The sequence below is a fragment of the Talpa europaea genome (assembly GCF_964194135.1).
Source record: "Talpa europaea genome assembly, chromosome: 4".
Classification (NCBI taxonomy): domain Eukaryota; kingdom Metazoa; phylum Chordata; class Mammalia; order Eulipotyphla; family Talpidae; genus Talpa; species Talpa europaea.
In genome coordinates this window covers 102,847,011-102,869,303 of record NC_140070.1, presented here as the reverse complement: position 1 = coordinate 102,869,303, position 22,293 = coordinate 102,847,011, and the positions used below count along the sequence as shown (strand labels likewise).

Below are 22,293 nucleotides of genomic sequence, written 5' to 3'. Positions count from 1 at the left end.
AAAATTAGAGAGGTTGAATGTTTTGAGCAATATGCTCCGTATTTCTAATTTCTTTCAATTTATTGGATGTCAACCCCACAACCAAGTCTGTCTCTCAACTTTTAAAATCTAGTCTGAAGAAGAAAACCACCCCATCTAAAGCTAAAGCCCACCTGAGGCTCACAGTACAAGCAGACCCTGGTCTTCCCATTTTTGTGAAAACACCAGTGCCCTCTGGAGGCAATTTGTTCCCTCATTTTAGCATTGTAATAGACTTGCTGCTGCTTTTCCTGACGCAGAAAAATAGTGCTCTGATCCTAGGTAGTCATACAAAATTTTTCTGTTGCAAAGGTATTACAAATCATTCAGAGTATGGACAACTGTGTCTTTAAATATTTTGTTCATCATTCTAAAAAAAGTCAGTCTATAATGCCTGCCTGTTTGAGGGAAAATCATTAAGATATGTGTCCCCTAATCTTCTGATTTTTATCCAGATATTTCCCTTCCTAAGTAGATCAGGGATATTTATCACAAACTCAGTAACACACACCCTTCACAAGCACAAGTCCAGTTCCCTCTTCCTTCACTCTCCAGGGGTCCTCACACACTCATGAGGATGGTTTTTCCTTAATGTTCTTTGAATACTGTGTTCACTCTTAACCACTCAGTTACCATCCTTTGTTTCTAACTGAGCCTACTCCATCCTTGGAAGCATGACTTTTGTCTCACTTTCTCCATAAAGTTTTTCTGCCGTAACCTATCCTATTTTTCCCTCTTTCTCTGAACTGCCAGTATGATTCCAGTTGGACCTTGTCTGTAAAAGATTGAAGGTAAACAATAACAACAGTAGCAAATACAATGCATGCATCTTTACCAGTGAGATTAAAAACTGCTCAAGATAAGAAATCATGTTTAGGCCCTCCCCGGTGGCGCAGTGGTTGAGCGCTGGGTTGCGAAGCTGCCCGCAGCCTCTGCGGCGCCCGTTAGATCCCCGGCCACCAGAGGAGGGTCCCACATGGCGCACAGACCTCTCCTGCCACCTGCTGCTCCCCTCAGCAGTGTACTTGGGTCCTTCTGCCTGCTCTGCTCCCCGCTCTGGCTCTGGTGAATTCTCTCACCCTCCCGCGCTTCTGACTGTACCCAGTGCTTGTATAAACAAAACAAACAAACAAACAAATAAATAAAACATGCCTCTAAAAAAAAAAAAGAAATCACGTTTAATCTTGGGCCTCCCTGGTGGCACAGGGGGTTAAGATGCAACCTATGAAGCTGTCCTCAGCCGCTGCAGCACAAGTTCGATCCCCAGCGGGGGAGCTACCCACAGGGTGCAGCAGGCCTCTCCTGACTCGCCCACTGCTCCTTTCAGCAGTGTATTTCAGTGAATATGCCTGTTCTGTTCCCCACTCTGTCTCTGGTGAATCCTCTCACCTGTACCCTGAATCCTCTCTGGCCTGTACCCCAGTTCTTGTATGCATAAATAATAAATAAATCTTTTTTTAAAAAAAATTCATTCCTCTGTGTATTCTTACCAAATTCTCTAAGATGCTGTTCAATGCTTATTGTATCCTTTTTTTTTCCTTCCTAGAAATGGACCACAACACTTGCAAACTGTGCTCAGAAAAGGATTTTAAAGGACTTTTAAATTATAAAAATGTTAATAACCCAGGGACCTTGAGGATGGATTCTTTGGAGGTAAAAAGCATAAATGTATATAAATCATGGACTCTGATCAGCACATGATAATTTCTTCCAATAAAAGCAAGAAATCTTCAGTTATATCTGGCATTCTCCAGTGGGGAGTTGAGAATGTGCTTATCCAATCAAAAGAATCAATGTGAGGGTGAATAATCTTTTAAAATGTCCCCTCAAGTGTCTCCCTGGTGGTGCAGGCGGTTGAGCACAGCACTATGAAGCTGTCCGCAGCCTCTGCAGTGCCGGTTTGATCCCCACCGGCTGGGGAGCATCCCACATGGCATAGCAGACGTCTCCTGTCTCGCCTGCTGCTCCCCTCAGCAGTGTATTTCAGTCTGCCTGTTCTGCTCCCCGCTCTGTCTCTAGTGAATCCTCTCACCCTCCCACACATCTGGCCTATACCCTGGTTCTTGTATAAATAAATAAATCTTAAAAAAAAAAGAAGTTGTTACTTATAAAAAAATTAAAAATAAAATATCCCCTCGATATCACTTTGATTCTTACTATTCATTTAGTGCTTCTGCTTTTGGTAGGATAGCGGAAGGAAGGTGATGAATAAAAGCAAGAGAATAGAGAAGTCACCTCATTAGTTTAACCTGAAAATTCTACACTGACTTGTGTCATGAAATAAGCAATTGAACATGGGTCCTTACTGACATTGAGGGATGTAGCTGATGTTCCACATCATCTTTTCTATCTGGGGAAACTCCAGAAATCTTTGGAGATGAGAGATTTGTCTGAGAGATTTGGGTTAGTTTGGTCTGTAACCTTTGGACCTTTTCAAGTGCTAATGTCTAACCCTTCATCTCATCCCGAATTAGAGGTATATTTGCCTTTGGGGAAGTGGGTAAAATCAATGTTTGCTGGAACATTTAGTAATTAAGGTACTCAGGCACACAGATTAAACAAATAAGCAAACACATGTTCCCCTTTCTTCTCAAATCCAGCACTTCATTTTTATTTTTTTTAAGATGTATTTATTTATTCATACAAGAACTGCGGTACAGGCCAGAGGTGCAGGTGGCAAGAGAATTCACTAGAGACAGAGTGGGGAGCAGAACAGGCAGACTGACTGAAATACACTGCTAAGGGGAGCAGTGGGCGAGTCAGGAGAGGTCTGCTGCGCCATGTGGGTTGCTCCCTGGCTGGCCGGGGATCAAACTCATGCTGCAGAGGCTGAGGATTGCTTTAAAGTGCCGTGCTTAACCCCTTGTGCCACCAGGGAGGCCAAAATCCAGCACTTTTAGCAAGGTTTCTGTTGCTTTGTGTTTATTAAGCTGTATTTGTTATTAGTAATCTAGTTATTCGGTTTCAAGTCTTTTTTAAACCACTCTCATTTTTTTACAGGTTGGTGTAGAAGCAGCTTGCAGTAAGGAATTAGGTAGGATGACCTCACTTTCTCACTTTTATTTCAGAAAATCTTTCCTCTTTGGAGAAAGGAAATACAGAAGACAATGTCTCTTCCCCAAGGGTTCAGGGACATGTTTGCAGGACAGTGTTGTGACCAGCATGTGCCTCGGGAGGGGGTGCTCTCAGACACATGTTCTTTTCCAATTTCCTTTGGTCCTTTCCTTTGCCTAGAGGTTGTGAGATTCTTCTCACCACAGCCCTAGAGCTGATGTGGGCCAGAAGAGGTGACCCTCTGAATGTCCCCTTGCTCAACAAGTTATCAGAAACAAATGGAACCTGTGTAATCCTACGGGTGGCCCATTTAAGATTTCAACCAAAATGTGGGCCAATTAGATCTGATTACTACTGGCTTCTTCTACCTGAAGTCTTTCTAGGTGCTTGTTTTGGAAATGAAAGTTGAAGTAAAATGTGTTACCTTATTTCATCTATTTTATAATGCACATTTTTTTTCATCTCTGAAGTAAGGCTGCTCCCTCTCAATCACTAGTGTGCCATAATTTAGCTGGCATCATTTTTCCTTTATCTGTATCACATAATAACGATGCCTTAGACTCCAAGAAATACTGTGTCACAGCTTAGGTTCTCCAGAAAGCAGAAGCTGAGGTAGAATTAGGAGTGCAGGTTTATTGTGAAAGGAAAAGAGAAAAAACTGGATTGGGGTAGAGCCATCAAAAGTTATTGAAGGTTAACAAAGCTTTGCCTGCCAGATCACCTAGTGGGTGGGGCATAAATGGCCTTTCTTAGCCATTGATGGGGGTTGCCCTTGGACCCTAAGGGACTAACAACTAGAAGCCATCAGCAAACTAAATTCTACCTTCCCTATCACATTCAGGGGGATCTGAGCAGCACGTCTTCTTACCTGCCACATGGAATAAATAATATTTAGTGAGTTCATTTTAATTCCACCAGAATTGTGCCATGAAACTAGCATATGATGAAGAAATTTTTTACTGTAGCACTGACAAGGCTCTTACACATTTGCTGCACCATGCCTCCAAAGGAACGGCTTCAATCAGTGACTAATAGAAATTGGATACATATCCCAGCTCCTTACCCTTGATGGTGATATGACTTGGAGACACATGATCTACATAACTGTCCCCTAATGGAGTAAACTTCATTTGATTCATGACATCTTTATTGTTCTGTCTTTTCATGTCTTTCCCATTTTGCCTACCCCACCTCATTCTCCTGGTGTTTTCTAGGATCACACCCACTTCTCTGCCTCAGAATCTGTTTTTAAGAGAACCCAAGCTAAGACATTGACAATAACAAATAAGTTATATGAATAATAAGTTATATAACAAATAAGTTATATATTTTTGACTTATAATTAAGTTGTTTCCAATACTGTGCCTTAAGGCTGGGTCTTCCCAAAGTTACCATTTTTTATGTAGATTAAAAAAATTTTAATATCATAAGCCCTCATACACACAGTTTTCTCATCATCTGCATTGTATCATAGAAGCTACCACTTAGTACTTACTATATTCCAGTCATGAAACCAAGCACTTCATGAGTGACCTGCTCTTGGAAACTCTTGTACGTGCTTGTCCAATTACATGTCTAAATGAGAAGGAGAATCAGGAAGGAGGCTATATTAGAGGGAAAGGATGTCCTGAACAAACTCCACAAATAGGTTTTATGGACCTTACCCCGACTCCAGACCAAAGATATCCAGGACACCAAGAACTACAAATCCCATAATGTCATCATCACTGAAAGGGAGGATTACTGGGAGTGAGGGTAGAGTTAAGCAGCCATTTTTGGTATATAACCAGTCATGTGGGTCTTGGGGCGTGCTTGGTTTTTCTTTGATGGCTCTCAGCATGCTATAGGGATTCCAGCTCAGCGGAACTAGTAGGACTCATTGGCGATTTATCTCCCTCTCTTTCCCCCTGAGTTATTCATTTCTTTATTTCCCCTTCTTTTGTAAATAAACCCTTTATTAACCTTTTTGTGTGTGCCTGCAGTTGAGTCTTATTTAAGTGCTTCACCTGTGCCTTTTGAGTGCACAGGTGAGGACCCACATTTTATATTAGGGTTGCCCTGTAAATAGCTAGAGGGAATTCCTCTCTCTTTTGTATATAACAGATTCAGTCTCCTGGTGTGTTGTGGAATTACATCTTTTCAAAGGAAACTTATCTCATTTCTTTATTTTTATCTTCTGTCCTTTTCCAGAGACTGGCACTCTTGAAAAAAGCTATAACTGGAAAATTCCCATTAATCACAATGACTTCAATGTTTTAAAAAATAATCAGAATCTGCTGTTTGAAGTCCTCAACAATAAATTTGACTGTATCTCTACCCTGGTTCCTCCAGCCTGGGAAGGTAACAATAAGTCTCTACAAGTCTTCAAGACAATGCTGACTCCTAGGCTAGAGTTGTCTGTCTGGAAGGATGACCTCACCAGACATGCTGTTGATGTGGTGGTGAATGCAGCCAATGAAGAACTTTTACATGGAGGAGGCCTGGCCTACGCCCTTGTGAATGCTGGTGGCTTTGAAATCCAAGAGGAGAGCAGAGCATACATTTCCAAATTTGGTAAAATACCACCTGGTGAGATAGCTGTCACAAAAGCAGGGAAGCTTCCCTGCCAATTTATTGTCCATGCTGTTGGGCCTCAGTGGAAAGAGAGTGATGGAGAGAGATGTAAATTTTTACTTCACGAAGCTATTAACAACATTCTGGAGTGGGTCACAAGAAAGGGGGACATTAAGACAATAGCAATTCCAGCCGTGAGCTCTGGGATTTTCCGGTTCCCTCTACATTTGTGTGCTGAGATAATTGTGGAAACTATCAAGTTATATTTCCAACAGAAGCACCCGAATAGTTGTTTGAAAGAAATTCACCTGGTAAGCAATGAGGATCCTACTGTTGCTGCATTTAAAAGTGCTTCAGAAATTATCATAAGGAGGAATGAACTGGAATCCTGGATGAATCAAGAAGCAATGCCTCCTTTTAACACGATGGTTGTGAACAATGTGACTCTCCAGATTGTCCAGGGCTACATTGAACAGCAGGAGGTGAGTCTGTTTCTGCTCTCCTGTGCTGCCAAAGGGGATCCCTAAGCTATTGATTACTAGCAAGTATATTTTGAGTATATACTGTTTCAAACACTGCTCAGAAAGCATCTTGTTAAGGTTAGCAGTATGGACATCAGATAAAGAACATCTGGACTTAAATACCAGTTTTGCCATTTACTAACTGGCTGACCTGAATTGCGTTACTTTCTCTTTTGGTCCTTGGTTTCCTGATCTATAAAATGAGGATAATCATAGCATTTGTATCTCATAGTTGAAATCAATATAAATAAAATGCTTAGAATAGAACTTGGCACATGAAAAGTACTTATAATTATTATTGTTTTATTCTTAAGCATCATGAGAAAATGGGGCAATCTGATTCCAAGGAACTTAGTGTCTGTTTTATAATTTTTATATGAAAAATAATTCTCTATTCAAAAATCTCATAGGAGGAACAAACCATTTGAACATTTCTGAAGCAACCTATGCATAGTAACAAAAAAGGATTAATATAAAATGAATTCAAATATGAGAGAGTATGTAGATTTTGTAACAAGCTTTTTCAGAGGACATGAGTTTGAATCTTTTCCCAGGTACAATGGGTATGAATTTGCAGGAGGGAAGCTCTATGTGGTTAGAATGACTTGATCAGAGAGACAGAGGAATGATAGAGAGGCTGAAAATAATGGCTGGACCAGTGAGGAATCCCAGGTGGAACTGTAAGCTGCATTCTGAGTATATCACTCTGGACCAGAAATTGTGGGGAATACAGAGTACAACTTAGCTCAGGTTTCACTGGGCATGAAGGGTAGGACCTTGCCCTGCAGGAGTCAGGGTAACAGTGAACCTAAGTGGGCCTCCCCGGTGGCGCAGCGGTTGAGCGCTGGGTTGCGAAGCTGCCCGCGGCCTCTGCGGCGCGGGTTCGATCCCCGGTTGCTCCCCGGCCACTGGAGGAGGGTCCCACATGGCGCGCAGACCTCTCCTGCCGCCCGCTGCTTCCCTCAGCAGTGTACTTCGGTCCTTCTGCCTGCTCTGCTCCCCGCTCTGGCTCTGGTGAATTCTCTCACCCTCCCGCGCTTCTGACTGTACCCAGTGCATGTATAAACAAAACAAACAAATAAATAAATAAATAAATAAAACATGCCTCTAAAAAAAAAAAAAAAAACAGTGAACCTAAGTATTTCTGGGTTAGTGAAGCTCCTCTGCTCAGCAGAGAGCACCTTGAGGATGGGGATCATGGCTTCTTCATCTCTGTAGCCCAGGACCTGGTTTGGGTGTTCATGTAGGTGTTGAGCAAATTATCGATGAATAAATGAGGAAGGCACTAGAGATGGGGACTGCGACAGAGGAAGAGGAAGAATATATCGCTATATTCCTTTTTTTCTGGGTCAGTGATGTCACACTTAGGACTCTACTGTGGCCATAATCAAGTAGATTTAATTGTAAAGTGAAAAAAAAATACAACTCATCCTATAATTTATTGGAGCAATAAAATACATACGTACTCATTTCCCCTTAAAAAATACTACTTACTGCCTACAAAGCAATTTGAAAGAAGATTGAGGGGACCTAACAAAATAAGATATTTATTTGATTAGTCATTAATAAGACAATTTAAAATTGAAGTGGAAACATCCTAGTTGGATAACTTTTCTTTAAGTAAAATTTTATGGTGTCTATTTCAGCCACTTTAGGAACCTTAACATTTTTAAAGGGTGTCAGTACTCCAAATTGCAAATTTTACTTGCATTTTCAAAGTGAAATATTCATAAACATCCATGAGAAGGTAGTCCCAAAGGGAACTAAAGCCCTCAGGGTGATTCAAGGAAATGTGGGCATGGGGGGAGAAAAGGATACACCTTCACTTTAGCACAGCTCTGGGGGCTAACTAGGAGGTAATATTACTTAAAGGTAACCCATGTATATGCACAGTCTGTTTTTGAAAGGACAGATGGTACTCGCGAAGTACTCTAGGATGAGTGGTTGAGTGAGGATCTGGGGACCTCTCCAAGAAAGTGGCCTCCTTTTCACTGACGACCTTTTTGTCCAATTTGTATTTACTTTAACATTTTACTACTTACCTTAAAAATAAAAGCATTAGCAAGTAGAAATTTTCTGAGAATTTCATTTCTGTTTAAAACAAAATAGAAAACACACAATGAAATGCAAAAAGTGATGACAGTCGGCCAAGGGAATGAAACCATTTGATAGAGCTTAAAACAAATCACAAGAAATGCTCAGAATCTGCAAATATGGGAGGTATAAGCCAACAAGGTGCTGATAGATGTTTGCAATAAAAATCATTGTTAACACACTTTACCTAATTTCTGAGTTAACAGAGTAATGGCAATCATTAAATGATATTGTGGGTTTATGATCTTCAAAGAGTACTTTTCAAAGCTCTTCTGGTAAATAGTTAAATTAATCATTTAAGAAAAAGTAATTTAAAATTAATCCTGTCCATTTTTTTTCTTTCAGACAGATGTAATTGTTAATTCTACAAATGCAGTTGGTGATCTTAAAAGTGGACTTGTGTCTCAATCCATCCTAAAACAAGCAGGAAAAGAAATGGAAAGAGAATTTAAGAAAATCACTAATGGAGCTCCAAATCCTCCGTTGTTACTGGTCACACAAGGATTTAAATTATCCTGTCGTTATATATACCATGTGTTGTGGAATCCATATTCTAACCGAGATGAGGTTAGGTCAAAATAAGTTTATTTTTCTATAGCTTCACAGTCTGTGTAGTCTTTGTTGAATTTCTGTCATGTCATTACATACATGAGGTATTATCAGGTGGTGTAGTCCCCGGTTTCTGTCACTCCTATGAATACTTGACACACTGACTCAAGTATTGTCACAAATTACTTTCAGAAGTTTAATTTAAAATGTTATGTAATATAAGTCATGTCTAAATTTTAAGTGTGCAGAGCACAGAGAGAATAGAAACATCAGGGTTCCCTTTCACTTTATCACACACAGTGGGCCTGGGAATCAGCCTCTCATTATTTCCCTCTATTTGTTAAATCCAGGAGGACCTGGGATTTCACTTCCATGCCCATTTCTGCCTCATCTATTACCTGTGGTCTCTTTCCGCCTGTGCTTGCAGTAAAGATTGACTTGTCAGCTCTACATGGAAAGCACATAAAATACACACATTAAAGAATAGAGGGGCTGGGCCTCCCCCTAGCGCAAGGGGTTGGGTGTCAGCACTATGAAGTAATCTTCAGTTACTGCAGCACGAGTTCGATCCCTAGCGAGGGAGCTGACCCACAGGGTGCAGCAGACCTCTCCTGGCTCGCCTGCTGCTCCCCTCAGCAATGTATTTTAGTAGATCTGCCTGTTCTGTTCCCCACTCTGTCTCTGTGATTCTTCTCACCCCACCCCCGTACCACGGGCCTGCACAGTTGTATGCGTAAATAAATATGCATAAATAAATAAATCCTTTGTGCATAAATAAATAAATCTTTTTAAAAAAGAATAGGGGCCTCCCTGGTGGTGCAAGGGGTTAAGCACTGCACTGTGAAGCAATCCGCAGCCTCTATGGCAAGAGTTCAATCCCCGGCCAGCCAGGGAGCAACCCACATGGCGCAGCAGACCTCTCCTGTATCGCCTGCTGCCCCCCTCAGCAGTGTACTTTGGTAAATCTGCCTGTTCTGTTCCCCACTCTGTTTCTAGTGAATTCTCTCACCCACCACATCTCTGGCCCCTACCCCAGTTCTTGTATGCATAAATAAATAAATCTTAAAAAAAAAGAATATGGGGAACCCATGAGATATGGAGAGAGAAACTTTAATGCCTTCTCTGTCTGTCTTTATTCTGTCACTAATCCTTTCTTGGCTACAGAGAGCCCTCTAATCCCACATTGGTTCTCTAATCACTCTCTACCCCTTGGTTTTCCAAGGTTCCTACAAAGACAGTCTTCCTGTATTAGTCTTCAGTTTGGATGGTGAAATGTTGAAGGAAAGTTTAACCTGCCAACTATACTAGCACTTTTCAAAGAGAAATTACATGCTAGATCTTATTGACGTTGTATACACACTTTGCTATTTTAACCTCTAACTTTTGTTACACTTCCAAGGGCTCGTTATGTTGACCTAGAAGGAGCAAAGGAATGGGCATAAAGTGACGGTTGGCTCTCTGACCTAGGGAGATGGGCAAGGCTACATAAACTGGTCCCCAAACTTCCTTCATAGCTCAAAATGGACCATTCAAGTACTTTAGTTTCTTGGTCCTTTCATTTCGCACTATCTAACCTTATAGATATAATGGGTTCCCTTTGGAGTGAGAGCTTTTTGCCTTCCGAGGAGGCATGAACATGGCTCTGGGGGAGAGAGGAGGATTGCATTGTAAAATGTGGGCAGGAACAAGGGGTAAGTGAAGTTTTATTTTATTTTTGATGCAAATTTGTTGATCTTAAATTTGTTTTTTTCCTGTAGACGTTGGCGCATGCAATGAAGATATGTTTGTCAAAATGCGTTGGTCAAAATGTAACTTCAATTTCCTTTCCTGCCCTTGGAACTGGAGAGATTGGTATATTGATGAATACAGCAGCAAAGATCATGTTTGACGAAGTCTTACAATTTGCCAGTATTTGGAATTTGGAAAAAAAAAAATTAACTGTAAAATTTGTGATTTTCCCAGCAAGAGTGGACCTATATAAGGTAAGTTAATATTTTAGAAATGTCCAATAGATCATTCACTCATTCATTAAGCATCTCTTTAGTATCTCCCTTATAAGACATTTGGTTGGGGCTGTGTGCTATACAGTGTGGTGATGATCGGACTCGCTGAGATTTCATTTTTATCAGTTGTCCACCTCTGACCCATTAAAGAATGTCATTATGGAAACCAGGTTTACCAACTACCTAGCTTCTCTCTTTTCCTTTGTTGGCCTTTATTCTTCCCTCTGCTCTTGAAGGTAAGCAACTTTCTAGTTTTGTAACAGGGTGGTCCCCAGGAAAGGGGGAGGTTCCCTGCCCCACCCAAGGGAGGGTGGAGCTGAGCAGGAAGAGGAGAAGCTGCAGAAGAGACTGAGGAAAGAAGCAGGATGGAGCCTAGAGACACGTGAAGAAACTGCGCTTGTCTTTTGGTCGTGGACTGGGTGACACAGATGTGGGTGAGACCCAAGGGGAGGTGACAATGGCAACTTTTATCTTGATGTTGATTTTGCTCTTTTCCTTCCGGGCTTGTCTGGTTGTTTCTGACCCTTTGCTGTGGGTCCCCACTGGAAGATGCTTTAGACTTGTGGCAGGCTTTGGGGCCTTGCTCTGGGCCGATCCCATATGCATGGACTTTTACCCACAAGGGGATGGGTAACTTTGGGTGCTTCATTTAGAAACTAGACTCTTTGCCTTACCTGTATTGTTTCCCAGTTTTATTAAAGTTCCTTCCCATTAAAGTCTCATATGTTTTGTGTTGATGCGGCGGATGGCAGAACCCATTTAGAATAGGCAGGTTTGCGGGGCTTGGGCTGCCCCTCTCCCTATCCTATAACAGATTCAGTGTGGCTTCTTCTGTTTCTCGCTCCCTCTCAGAACACTATTCTCACAACTTCTGCCATAACTTCTTCAAAGTCCTGTCTTCTGAGCCATCTTCAAACCCTTGCTCCCTATCCTATTTCACCTCTCCTTGGATATCTGACTGTTATCTTAAATCCGTCATGTTTAAAATAAGGTCTTTGTCTTCCATTTTTGAGTCAGTCAACTCCTTGGGCAAATGAATTTACTTATCTGTACCTCACCTTTTAAATGGCATAATAGCTACCATCTTATTGAGCTATTATGAGAATTAAATAAGTTAATAGATGTAAAACACAGAACAGTACCTGACACACAGTAAGCCCTCCTTGACTGTTGAAGGTTGATTGTTGTTATAACAGCTGTAATGAATTACAATACACTGAGTGCTAAACAAATTACTAAATCAAGTGAATTGCTTGGTATCTTTTTTCCCAATTAGATTATAAATTCTTTAATTGCAGGAGAATATTTGGCTACTTTTGCCATATCCCAATATTGTCCTCAAATGCAATTGATTCTTACTGTTGGAGAACTCAGAGCGGAATCAGTTATGTTCTAACACAAAGATGGAGGGACATGTGTGTAGAAGAATGTGTCTGTGTGGGGAGATTTCTGTGTGCAGTATTTTCTTTTCCTTTCACCTCAGCTTTTTGTTGTAGAGTGGGCAGATTAAGCTGCATTTCTAACATGTTAATAAGTCCCTGATATATGTATTCAGCATAATTAGCAATATATATTGCTGTGCTGATCTGCCTTTAAAGTAGCATCTCTTTGCCTTGTTCTCATTTATCTGGCATTTTCGAAAAGGATTTCAATGATATTAAGGAAGAATAAAAAGGAAGTGAAATATATTGAAATACCTGAAGTACGATGAGATACGGCACTTTATTTTTTTTCAAAGATTTATTTTTTATTTATACAAGAGCTGGGGTACAGGCCAGAGGATTGGGAAGGTGAGAGGATTCACCAGAGACAGAGTGGGGAGCAGAACAGGCAGATGGACCGAAGACACTGCGGAGGGTAGCAGCGGACGAAGCAGGAGAGGTTTGCCATGCCATGTGGGTATCTCCCTGGCCAGCCAGGAATCGAGCCTGCACTGCAGAGGCTGTGGACAGCTCCACAGCGCTGCACTCAACCTGCTGCGCCACCGAGGAGGCCCAAGATATAGCATTTTAAAAAAGGTTTTCAGACATAAGTTTCTGCTTCTGCCAACAGCAATATCCAGATGCTGTCACTTCCCAGGGAGCTGTCTGGGTTTGGGATAGGATGGGCCTTGCTCAGTGCCTGGCAGAGGGAGTGTCTCTGAACATTAGTTTTCTGATCATTAGTTTCATTAGTTTTCTGATCATTCCCTTTCCCCCTTCCAGCCTGTCTTCATATGGCTGGTTGTCATTTTATCTCTCCCTACAAACAAGTGAACTTATATTTGTACTAGCTTGCTATTTTTTGAAACAATATAAAGGTTCTTATTCCTTTTGCTGCCTGACTAGATATAGGGAGGTGTGTAATGTTTGCTGATTTTCCCTGTTGACTTCAGGCTATCCTTGCAACATCACTGACAGCAGGGTTGAGAAGAGGGTTCTCATGAGACAGCGTCAACTGTCTCTATGACACCACTGTGTCTTAGTCACTGTTAATCTTCAAGATGGTGGCAAATTACCCAGTTAAGTAACTCACTTTCTTTTTTTTTTAATTTAAAAAAAATTTTTTTTTAATAGAGGCATGTTTTATTTATTTATTTGTTTGTTTGTTTGCTTGTTTGTTTATACATGCACTGGGTACAGTCAGAAGCGCGGGAGGGTGAGAGAATTCACCAGAGCCAGAGCGGGGAGCAGAGCAGGCAGAAGGACGAAGTACACTGCTGAGGGGAGCAGCGGGCGGCGGGAGAGGTCCGCGCGCCATGTGGGACTCTCCTCCGGTGGCCGGGGAGCAGCCGTGGATCGAGCTGGCGCTGCAGAGGCTGCGGGCAGCTTCGCAACCCAGCGCTCAACCGCTGTGCCACCGGGGAGGCCCAAGTAACTCACTTTCTTAACAAAATAAATCATCCTGTCATTTAAATGAAGTTCACCAGTCCCCGTGAAACAGAGAACTTCTACTGGGCTCAGACAGGCACCCTGAGTACATCCCGGAAATATTCATGTGGATCACCTACCCTTACAAGAAGAATTAAACACATCTAGAAAAAAGCCTCATTCTTTCCAACATACATACAAAAAGGTACATGGCAGTTCAACAAAAGTGGGAAGATCAACCACAGTCTAAGGGCTTCCATAGGGCCAACAAGAAAAATTGCTGGCATGTATTGCATCAACCAGGTACTGTGCTAAGAAACTGTCTCATTTCATTTCCCCCTCATTCCTGTGATAAAGCCACTGCTGTCATCTTCATTTTACAAATAGGATAAGAAGCCCAGAGGTTAATATGCACACACTAGTCAAATGGCAGAACCAATTACCAACCCAGGTCTGTCTGTCTGAGCCCAAAGGCTGTGTTTTGAATTAGCAAACAAAAACAGAAACAATAGCTTGAGAGGTGATGTTTTTCCAGTTTACAACTTAGAGGGGAGGATTATTTTACACAGTAATCGTACCCTGAACATTGACCATTCCTCCAGGTTTTTTTCAATATTAACACGGTGTCATATCCACCTAGAAGTATTAGGGAAAAAGAATGCCCTAAGCTAATTCCATGCGCGCGGGTGAGGACCCACAGTCAGGCAACTCATTTTATATCGGGGCTGCCCTGTAACAGAAGTATATGTGTGTTATACTTCTGTGTAGGTACAGCCTTCTGATAAGCATATCTTCCTTTCTAAATACTTCTTTCAGCAAGGGGTGTATGCTCAGAAAGATCAAAGGGCAGCTAACTTCCTCAAAGGGGGTGTTTCCTAAGCAGGTTCCTATATTCCAGAAAATGGATCGCCAGACCTCCAGAGTTGACTTGATTCAGGAAGTTCAGCCTACACTAATTCACAATAAAGTAATATTTACATTCACCCACTCGTGAATTTTCTAATTCATGAATGACAGTGAGCAAATAACTCCCAGCTGACTGAAATAGTTGTGTTCACCGGCCTTTCAGGATGATAAGGTTCCTGGGTGGACCTGAGTATCTATTTATTGATGTAAAGGCATGGATGGTTATTCATTTGGTTATTTAACAACTGTTTATTGCATATCTATCTTGTGTCACACATCGTCTCAGAATAAGGAACCCCTCTCTAGGGGTTCTACTGATATCCCTCACGTTAGGTGTTGGTTACTCACAGATAGAGCTAGAAACACTACCAGATTCTTGGCATTTGGGTCTACTCCACATTCAATGAAAAAATCTTATCTAATTTATATTTAACCCCATAACATATCCTGACTTCTATATGACTTCTGGAGAGCTGATTTTTTTTCATGAAAATATAAAATAGGGGTACTCTTTCAACTAAATTGTCTTTGGTTTTGGAAACATAAAGAAAAGTTATTTGTGCTAGTGTTAGGGGGAAATGATGTCCTGAGCTAATCCCATACAGGCTTTGTGGACCCCACCCCCACTCCAGACTAAAGCCATCAAGACATTGGGAAAGACCAATCTTGTCACCACCAAAGGGAGGGTGGCTGGGACCTGAGGGTGGAGTTGGGCAGCCAGGTTGGATATAAAAACCAAACACGTGGACCTTGGGCTGGCTCGCTTTCGCTTGCCTCCTGGCTTCACGGCTCCTGGCTTGTGGCCAGCTCTCAGAGTGCCATTTTGGGATTCCTGATCGGCGGATCGGGTAGGACTCACTTAAAACTTTGTCCCCCACTTTTCTTCCTGAGCTGTACATTTTCTCATTTCCCCTTTCCTTGTAAATAAACCTTTTATTAACCTCTCGCGTGTGCCTGTAGTAGAGCATTGATAAGTCCTTTTAAGCGCGTGGGTGAGGACCCACAGTCAGGCACCCCGTTTTGTATTGGGGTTGCTCTACAACACTACCATGTAATGGGTTTCTTGCTTTTATTTTTATTTATTTTTACTGTAGTAATATTGGTTTACATTATTATTTTTTTTATTTTGGAAATACAGAATCCCCCCATTCAAGTATTATTAGCATAGTATACCTGCCACCAAAGCACCTGTCAATGAGTTTTTCTTTTTTGATTGCTGAGTAGTATTCAATTGTGTATAAATACCACATCCTCTTGATTCATTCATCCATTTTGGAGCACTTAGGTTGTTTCCTTATTTTTTTTTAAGATTGATTTATTCATATACACAAGAACCGGGGTACGGGCCAGATGCGCGGGAGGGTGAGAGGATTCACCAGAGACATAGCGGGGATCAGAACAGGCAGACTGACGAAATACATTGCTGAGAGGAGCAGTGAGTGAGACAGGAGAGGTCTGCTGCACCATGTGGGACCCTTGCTGGTCGGCTGGGATCGAACTGGGGAAGCAGAGGCTGCAGACAGCTTCACAGCTCTGCGCTCAACGGCCTGTGCCACCAGGGAGGCCCTTATCGTCTTCTTTTGGTAGGGAGGGGCTCATCTTTGCGAGCTGAGCCTGTCAGTTGGTTGCTGATTTTGGATAACTATGTAGAATTTGAAAGGGACCAGAGATTACAGTGGGCTCAATCTCCATATTTTTATCCTTGGATGCTGTAGGGTAAAGAAAATATCAGGCTTTTCTGCCCTTCCACCATCAGGATAGATGATGGATTCTTGTCCTGAATGCATGCCTGATGGCGGGCACCTGGAATAGGGTGTGGGCATAGGTAGATGGGATTCAGCTGAGCTAAGACTGTGCTTTTAAGGGCGGCGTCACGGGGACGCCAACAGCAGCAGTAGAAGCAGCAGCACCAGTAGCAGCAGTAGAAGCAGAAGCAGAAGCTGAAAGAGAAGCCGAGAAGCAGCAGAACGAACGCCAGAGAGCCCAGATAGAGTGAAGACTTGCTGGGGGCTGGGAGGCTGGCTCGGGATACCTGCTTGAATGTTATGCTTTGTAGTCTAGGCATGGTGCCAAAGGATCTTAGTTTCCATAACTATGTCGTCTGCCCTAAGGATCTTAGTTATCTTGGTTATGCTAATTTCTCCTATAGCTACCTCCTTGTGTGAGCCAGATTTCTGGTCTTGTGGTGCTTCCTTTTTCAGTTTTTTTTCTATTCCTGTCCCAAATAAAAAACCTGCAAAACTACTGAGGACTCTGGCTCCTTCTTTACCCGGTCTGCATGGGATCAGAAAACCTGCACTGTGGCCTGTCCGGCCTTTACAGATGCGCACTCCACTCGGGATACCTGCTTGAATGTTATGCTTTGTAGTCTAGGCATGGTGCCAAAGGATCTTAGTTTCCATAACTATGTCGTCTGCCCTAAGGATCTTAGTTATCTTGGTTATGCTAATTTCTCCTATAGCTACCTCCTTGTGTGAGCCAGATTTCTGGTCTTGTGGTGCTTCCTTTTTCAGTTTTTTTTCTATTCCTGTCCTCCATCACAGTGACATTTCCACAGCTTTAATATGTGAAGTGAATGAAGATAACACTTACCTTGGAGTACACCTTTGTTCCATACTATAATAGATTTTGCTATTCTTTCCATTTTTCTTATACTTGTTTCTCCTACATGCTGTAATCAATTGTGGTGCTGTATTTGCTGTTTCCCCAAGACTTTTCTACAGGCTGCTGTAGATTTGTGGCAGTAGGAGTGAGGACTAACAGAGTGGATGAGGTCAATTGTGGGGTGTGCAAGTAGGGGGAGGGATTTTGATGACAATGGATAAAAACTCTGCTTATGATCTTCTACTCTGTTTGCTTCCTGTAGATTTTCAGTGCTGAAATGGAAAAGATTAAATCCAGTCTTCCGAGAGTCAGCAATCAAAGTGGTGAGTAGAAATTTAAGGGTTTACATGGAGTAGCAGACCTCACCTGTCTTGCCTGCTACTCCCCTTAACAGTGTATTTCCGTAGATTCACCTGTTCTGCTCCCCACTCTGTCTCTGGTGAATCTTCTCATCCCCTGCACGTCTGGCCTACACCCCAGTTCTTGTATGCATAAGCAAATAAAAATAAATCTTAAAAAAATAAGAAATTCAAGGGTTTAGAAATAGTCTCCCATTATAGGCTCTTTCAGTCTTGATCGTTTGAACTAATGGGAGAAGACTAAGCAAACCAAATATATTTCATTGTGCTCTGCTTGGGTAGCAACCTGCTTTCTACCTGCTTTCTACTTCTTGCCTAATACAGTTTCATGATATAAACAGAGTTTCATGATATAAACAAAGGGTAGTTTTCAACTCCAAATATAAATCTTTTTCTAAAATACAGTGCTACCCTTCATAAACTGAGGAGATAACATCATTCTTCATGTTTTGAGCAGGGTTACATTTAAATAGGGTTACTCATTAGTTATTATAGAAAAGCACATTTCAGCAACACCAGATAACAATAAATATATTAACCTAATGCTACCTACCCAATCTGAGTAATCACTGGGATCATGGCAGAAACTTAAACAAAAATTTAGGCCTTAACTTAATAGATTCTGATTCAGGAACTCTGGATATAGGCCAAGGACATATTTTTTCAAAGCTCTCTCATCAGTTTTGCTGTTCAACCAGGCTTGGAGGTCATTGAACTAAACTAATCCTGGTTGCTGAGGACTGGAAGAGAATTTAGTTTGTCTTATAGCTCCATTCTTTTAATGGAGTTTGAGTGAATCGAGATGGAATTGTTGGTGAGATCTAAGATGTACTTTAGGAATATATATTTTTTTTTAATCTATAGTTCATATAGATGTTAAGAACACTGTACCTTCAACCTGTAATAAAAACTTTTAGGATATTTCCCACTAGGGTCCAAAGGACTTGCTTATATCCTTTAAGAGGAGAGTTCTCTTAGAGAGGCTTAGTGGTTCAGTAGTGGAAATGAAGAAGGGGAAATTTTAAGAACTCTGGTCTGTGATTGTGCCTCTCATCAGCCTGTTTATCTGTGAAATGATAATAATTACACCTTATTGTGAGAACAAATGGAGAATATATGTAAAAATTGTGAAGTATTAAATAAGTTACAGGCTAATAATGAATGTGAGGATGAACAAATTCCCCAGGTGGCCCAGAGGAGGGAAAGATTCATTCTGATGGAAGGACCAAGAATGACTTCCCAGAGGAGATAGTTTCTAGCCGGGATTTGAGGATATAAAGATTTTCTTTTTTTTTTTTTCTTTTTTAAAATTTTATTTATTTATGTATACAAGCACTGGGTACAGTCAGAAGTGCGGGAGGGTGAGAGAATTCACCAGAGCCAGAGTGGAGAGCAGAACAGGAAGACAGATGAAGTACACTGCTGAGGGAAGCAGCAGGCGGCAGGAGAGGTCTGCGCGGCAGGAGAGGTCTACGTGCCGTGTAGGACCCGCAACCAGGGACCGGGGATCGAACCGGCGCTGCAGAGGCTGCGGGCAGCTTCGCAACCCAGCGCTCAACCGCTGCACCACCAAGAGTCCCAGGATATCAAGATTTTCAAAGGCCAGAATTGGTGGGGTGGGGCAACCAAGGGAAAGAAACTCATAGAAGCAAACAAATAAACAAATGTAGTGCATATCTGGTGAAGCACAGTGAATCTAGAGGAGAATTTTTGGCGAGGATACTTACAGAAGAAACATAGAAATACCCGTCATTATCATTTTCATCAGGAATTCTTTTTTTTTTTTTTAATTTTTGTGTAGAAGAACTGAGTGTAAGCCAGAGGTATGGGTGATGGGGGGAGGTGGGTGAAGGATGGTGGGGTGAGAGGATTCACTGGAGACAGAGTGGGGAGCAAAATATGCGGATCTACTGAAATACACTGCAAAGGGCAGCGGTGGGCAAGACAGGATAGGTCTACTGTGCTATATGTGGTTTAGCTCCTTGGCCAGGGATCGAAGTGAGGCTATAGTGGTGATAGCACTAATACTTAACCCCTAGGCCACCAGAAAGGTCCATTCATCAGAAATTCTTGAGAATATATGTTAGGAAATCACAGCACAGGACATTGACACTAATGTTGCTTACTGATGATGATCTCAGATTATCAAGGAAAAGTTAGACCATTTAGGAAGACAGGGAAATGTGTTTCCACTAGAAATATTTAACTTATAAATAGATAATACTGGGCCTCCCCGGTGGCGCAGCGGTTGAGCGCTGGGTTGCGAAACTGCGCGCGGCCTCTGCGGAGCCGGTTCGATCCCCGGCTGCTCCCCGGCCACCAGAGGAGGGTCCCACATGGCGTGCAGACCTCTCCTGCCGCCCGCTGCTCCCCTCAGCAGTGTGCTTCGGTCCTTCTGCCTGCTCTGCTCCCCGCTCTGGCTCTGGTGAATTCTCTCACCCTCCCGCGCTTCTGACTGTACCCAGTGCATGTATAAACAAAACAAACAAACAAACCAGCAAACAAATAAATAAAGCATGCCTCTATTAAAAAAATAAATAAATAAATAAATAAATAGATAATACTAAGTATTAACTAATTAATTAATAAGTTAATAGTGAAATAGCTGGTGCTAGTGTAAGATCCTTTAGTGATCTGAACAACTTAGTTATCTGGAAGAAAAATTTTTCTTTCCTGATAAAAATGGATAAATGAAGTATCACCATATATTGTTTTTATTTTCTCCTCACAAGCAATAAAAGGGCAAAAAAATAAGTATGTTTCCCACTTAAGAATTCCTGTCATTTCTTGCTATTGTCTAAAACATTGGCTTTTATTTTTTTTTACTTAATTGGGAGGCCAGCCTCCCCTTCTTACTTCTAGATCTGTTTTGGTACTTTTTCATAGCTCCTGGTGCCATCCAGCTGCTAATTACCACTATTGTCCTGCAATCACTCATTGGAAACACAATTGTGTGAACACAGAATTATGCTACTCATACCTACTAGCTCCATATACTACTTACTCATTCTATAACCGTAAGTTACTTAGTAACTCTCTGAGTGTGTTCTGCATCTGTGATGCTGGTCTACTGACAGTACCTATCTTCTAGGGTTGTGAGGATCACATAAAATCGTATATGTAAAGCACTTGGAACAATGTAGAACATGTAAATGCTCAACTTTTTCCTCCCAGGATGTTTCTGAAATTCATTTATAGCTAAAGTTCACACTTTTTCACTGCTAGAATAACATTCCATCATTGAAAGACATTGGGTTATTTCCAGTTTTTTGCGGTTACAAACAAGAATGTGAACTTTCATGTACACATCCCCCCATACATATGTGTACATTTCTTTAAATAATAGAATCATAGGAGGAGTTGTTCCAGTTTCACATCTGTCATGGGCGTTTCAGATGCTGTACATCTTTCCTAATACTTGATATAGTCAGACTTGTAAATTTTGCCTGTCTAGTGATTTTAATTTTCCTGCTTAGCAATGAAGATGAGTATCTTTTCACACATATTTTTCATACTAGTGGCTACTGGTTTGTTTCTTTTTTTTTAAAGATTTATTTATTTATGCATACAAGAGTTGGGGTACAGGCCAGAGGTGTGGGGGTGAGAGGATCCACCAGAGACAGAGTGGGGAACAGAACAAGCAGATTGACTGAAATACACTGCTGAGGGGAGCAGCGGGCGAGTCAGGAGAGCCATGTGGGTTGCTTCCTGGCTGGCCTGGAGTCGAACTTTTGCTGCAATGGCTGCAGATTGCTTCATAGGTTGCATCTTAACCCTTGCGCCACCAGGGAGGCCCTGCTTTGTTTCTTTTTAAAATGATTTCAGGGTATTTTTAATAAATTCTAGGTACTTCCTCGCCTATCAATTTCCTCCCAGCTGTTCCATTCTCTTGCAATTTGGGCTCAGCATCAAATCTATTAGAGATTCTCTTTAGAATATATCTTTACTACTTGTGGGGGTAATTACAGAGAAGGGTGCAGGTGGTTGGGTTGGAATCAAGTCCCCTTTTCTTCTCTGATGGGATGTACTATTTTCCATGACCGCAGCTGCTAAACTCCAGGTACTTGTGGTGGAGGTGCAAACTGTCCTCTCATACACAGATAAGGCATGAAAAGAAATCCCAATAGTGGAATAATGGGTATTTTTCCTTTCATAATACTTAGATATTTTCTAATTTTCCAATGATAAACATTTATTATTGTTATAATCAGAAATACCTGTATTAAAAAATAATTTTAACTCTTTAATTTTGATTTTCAGAGGTGTTTATTTTAAAGGTGAAAGAAAATTCCATTAAGCAGGAAATAATAGTTGGTTAACACTACTATGAGATCACAAGCTAAACCCATCTGTGAATTGACCAGTGCAATCAGCAGGGACAAGACATGATAAAGCCTGCCTGTGACTATGCAGGCATCTCTCTCTTTTTTTAAAAAAAGGATTTATTTTTATTTATGCATATAAGAACTGGGATGTAGGCCAGAGGTGCAGGGTTGGGGGTGAGAGGATTCACCAGAGACTGGTGGGAGCAGAACAGGGAGTTCTACTGAAATATACTGCTGAGGGGAGCAACGGGTGAGGCAGGAGAGGTCTGCAGTGCCATGTGGGCATTGAATTCATGCCTCAGTGACTGGTGATAGCTTGAAATTTAGACTGAGACTTTAACCCTGCACCACCAGGGAGGCTCGCAAGCATCTCTTTTAACAATTCTGTCCTTTTCAGGGGCAGCTCTTTTTTTTCAGGGGCAGCTCTCTCTCTCTCTCTCTCTAGAGAGAGAGAGAGA

General features: G+C 41.6%; 1 protein-coding gene across 1 annotated transcript in view; it reads left to right on the top strand.

The window, feature by feature from the left end:
• Positions 1-22,293, top strand: part of PARP9 (poly(ADP-ribose) polymerase family member 9) — a gene marked incomplete at both ends in the record, with an annotated part of 29,548 nt that overhangs the window by 103 nt on the left and 7,152 nt on the right. The window contains 7 exon segments of the mRNA XM_084232681.1: positions 3,019-3,069; positions 3,072-3,101; positions 3,107-3,142; positions 5,265-6,107; positions 8,586-8,807; positions 10,547-10,771; positions 17,414-17,474. Of these exon segments, the coding sequence (XP_084088807.1) occupies positions 3,019-3,069; positions 3,072-3,101; positions 3,107-3,142; positions 5,265-6,107; positions 8,586-8,807; positions 10,547-10,771; positions 17,414-17,474 (1,468 nt within the window).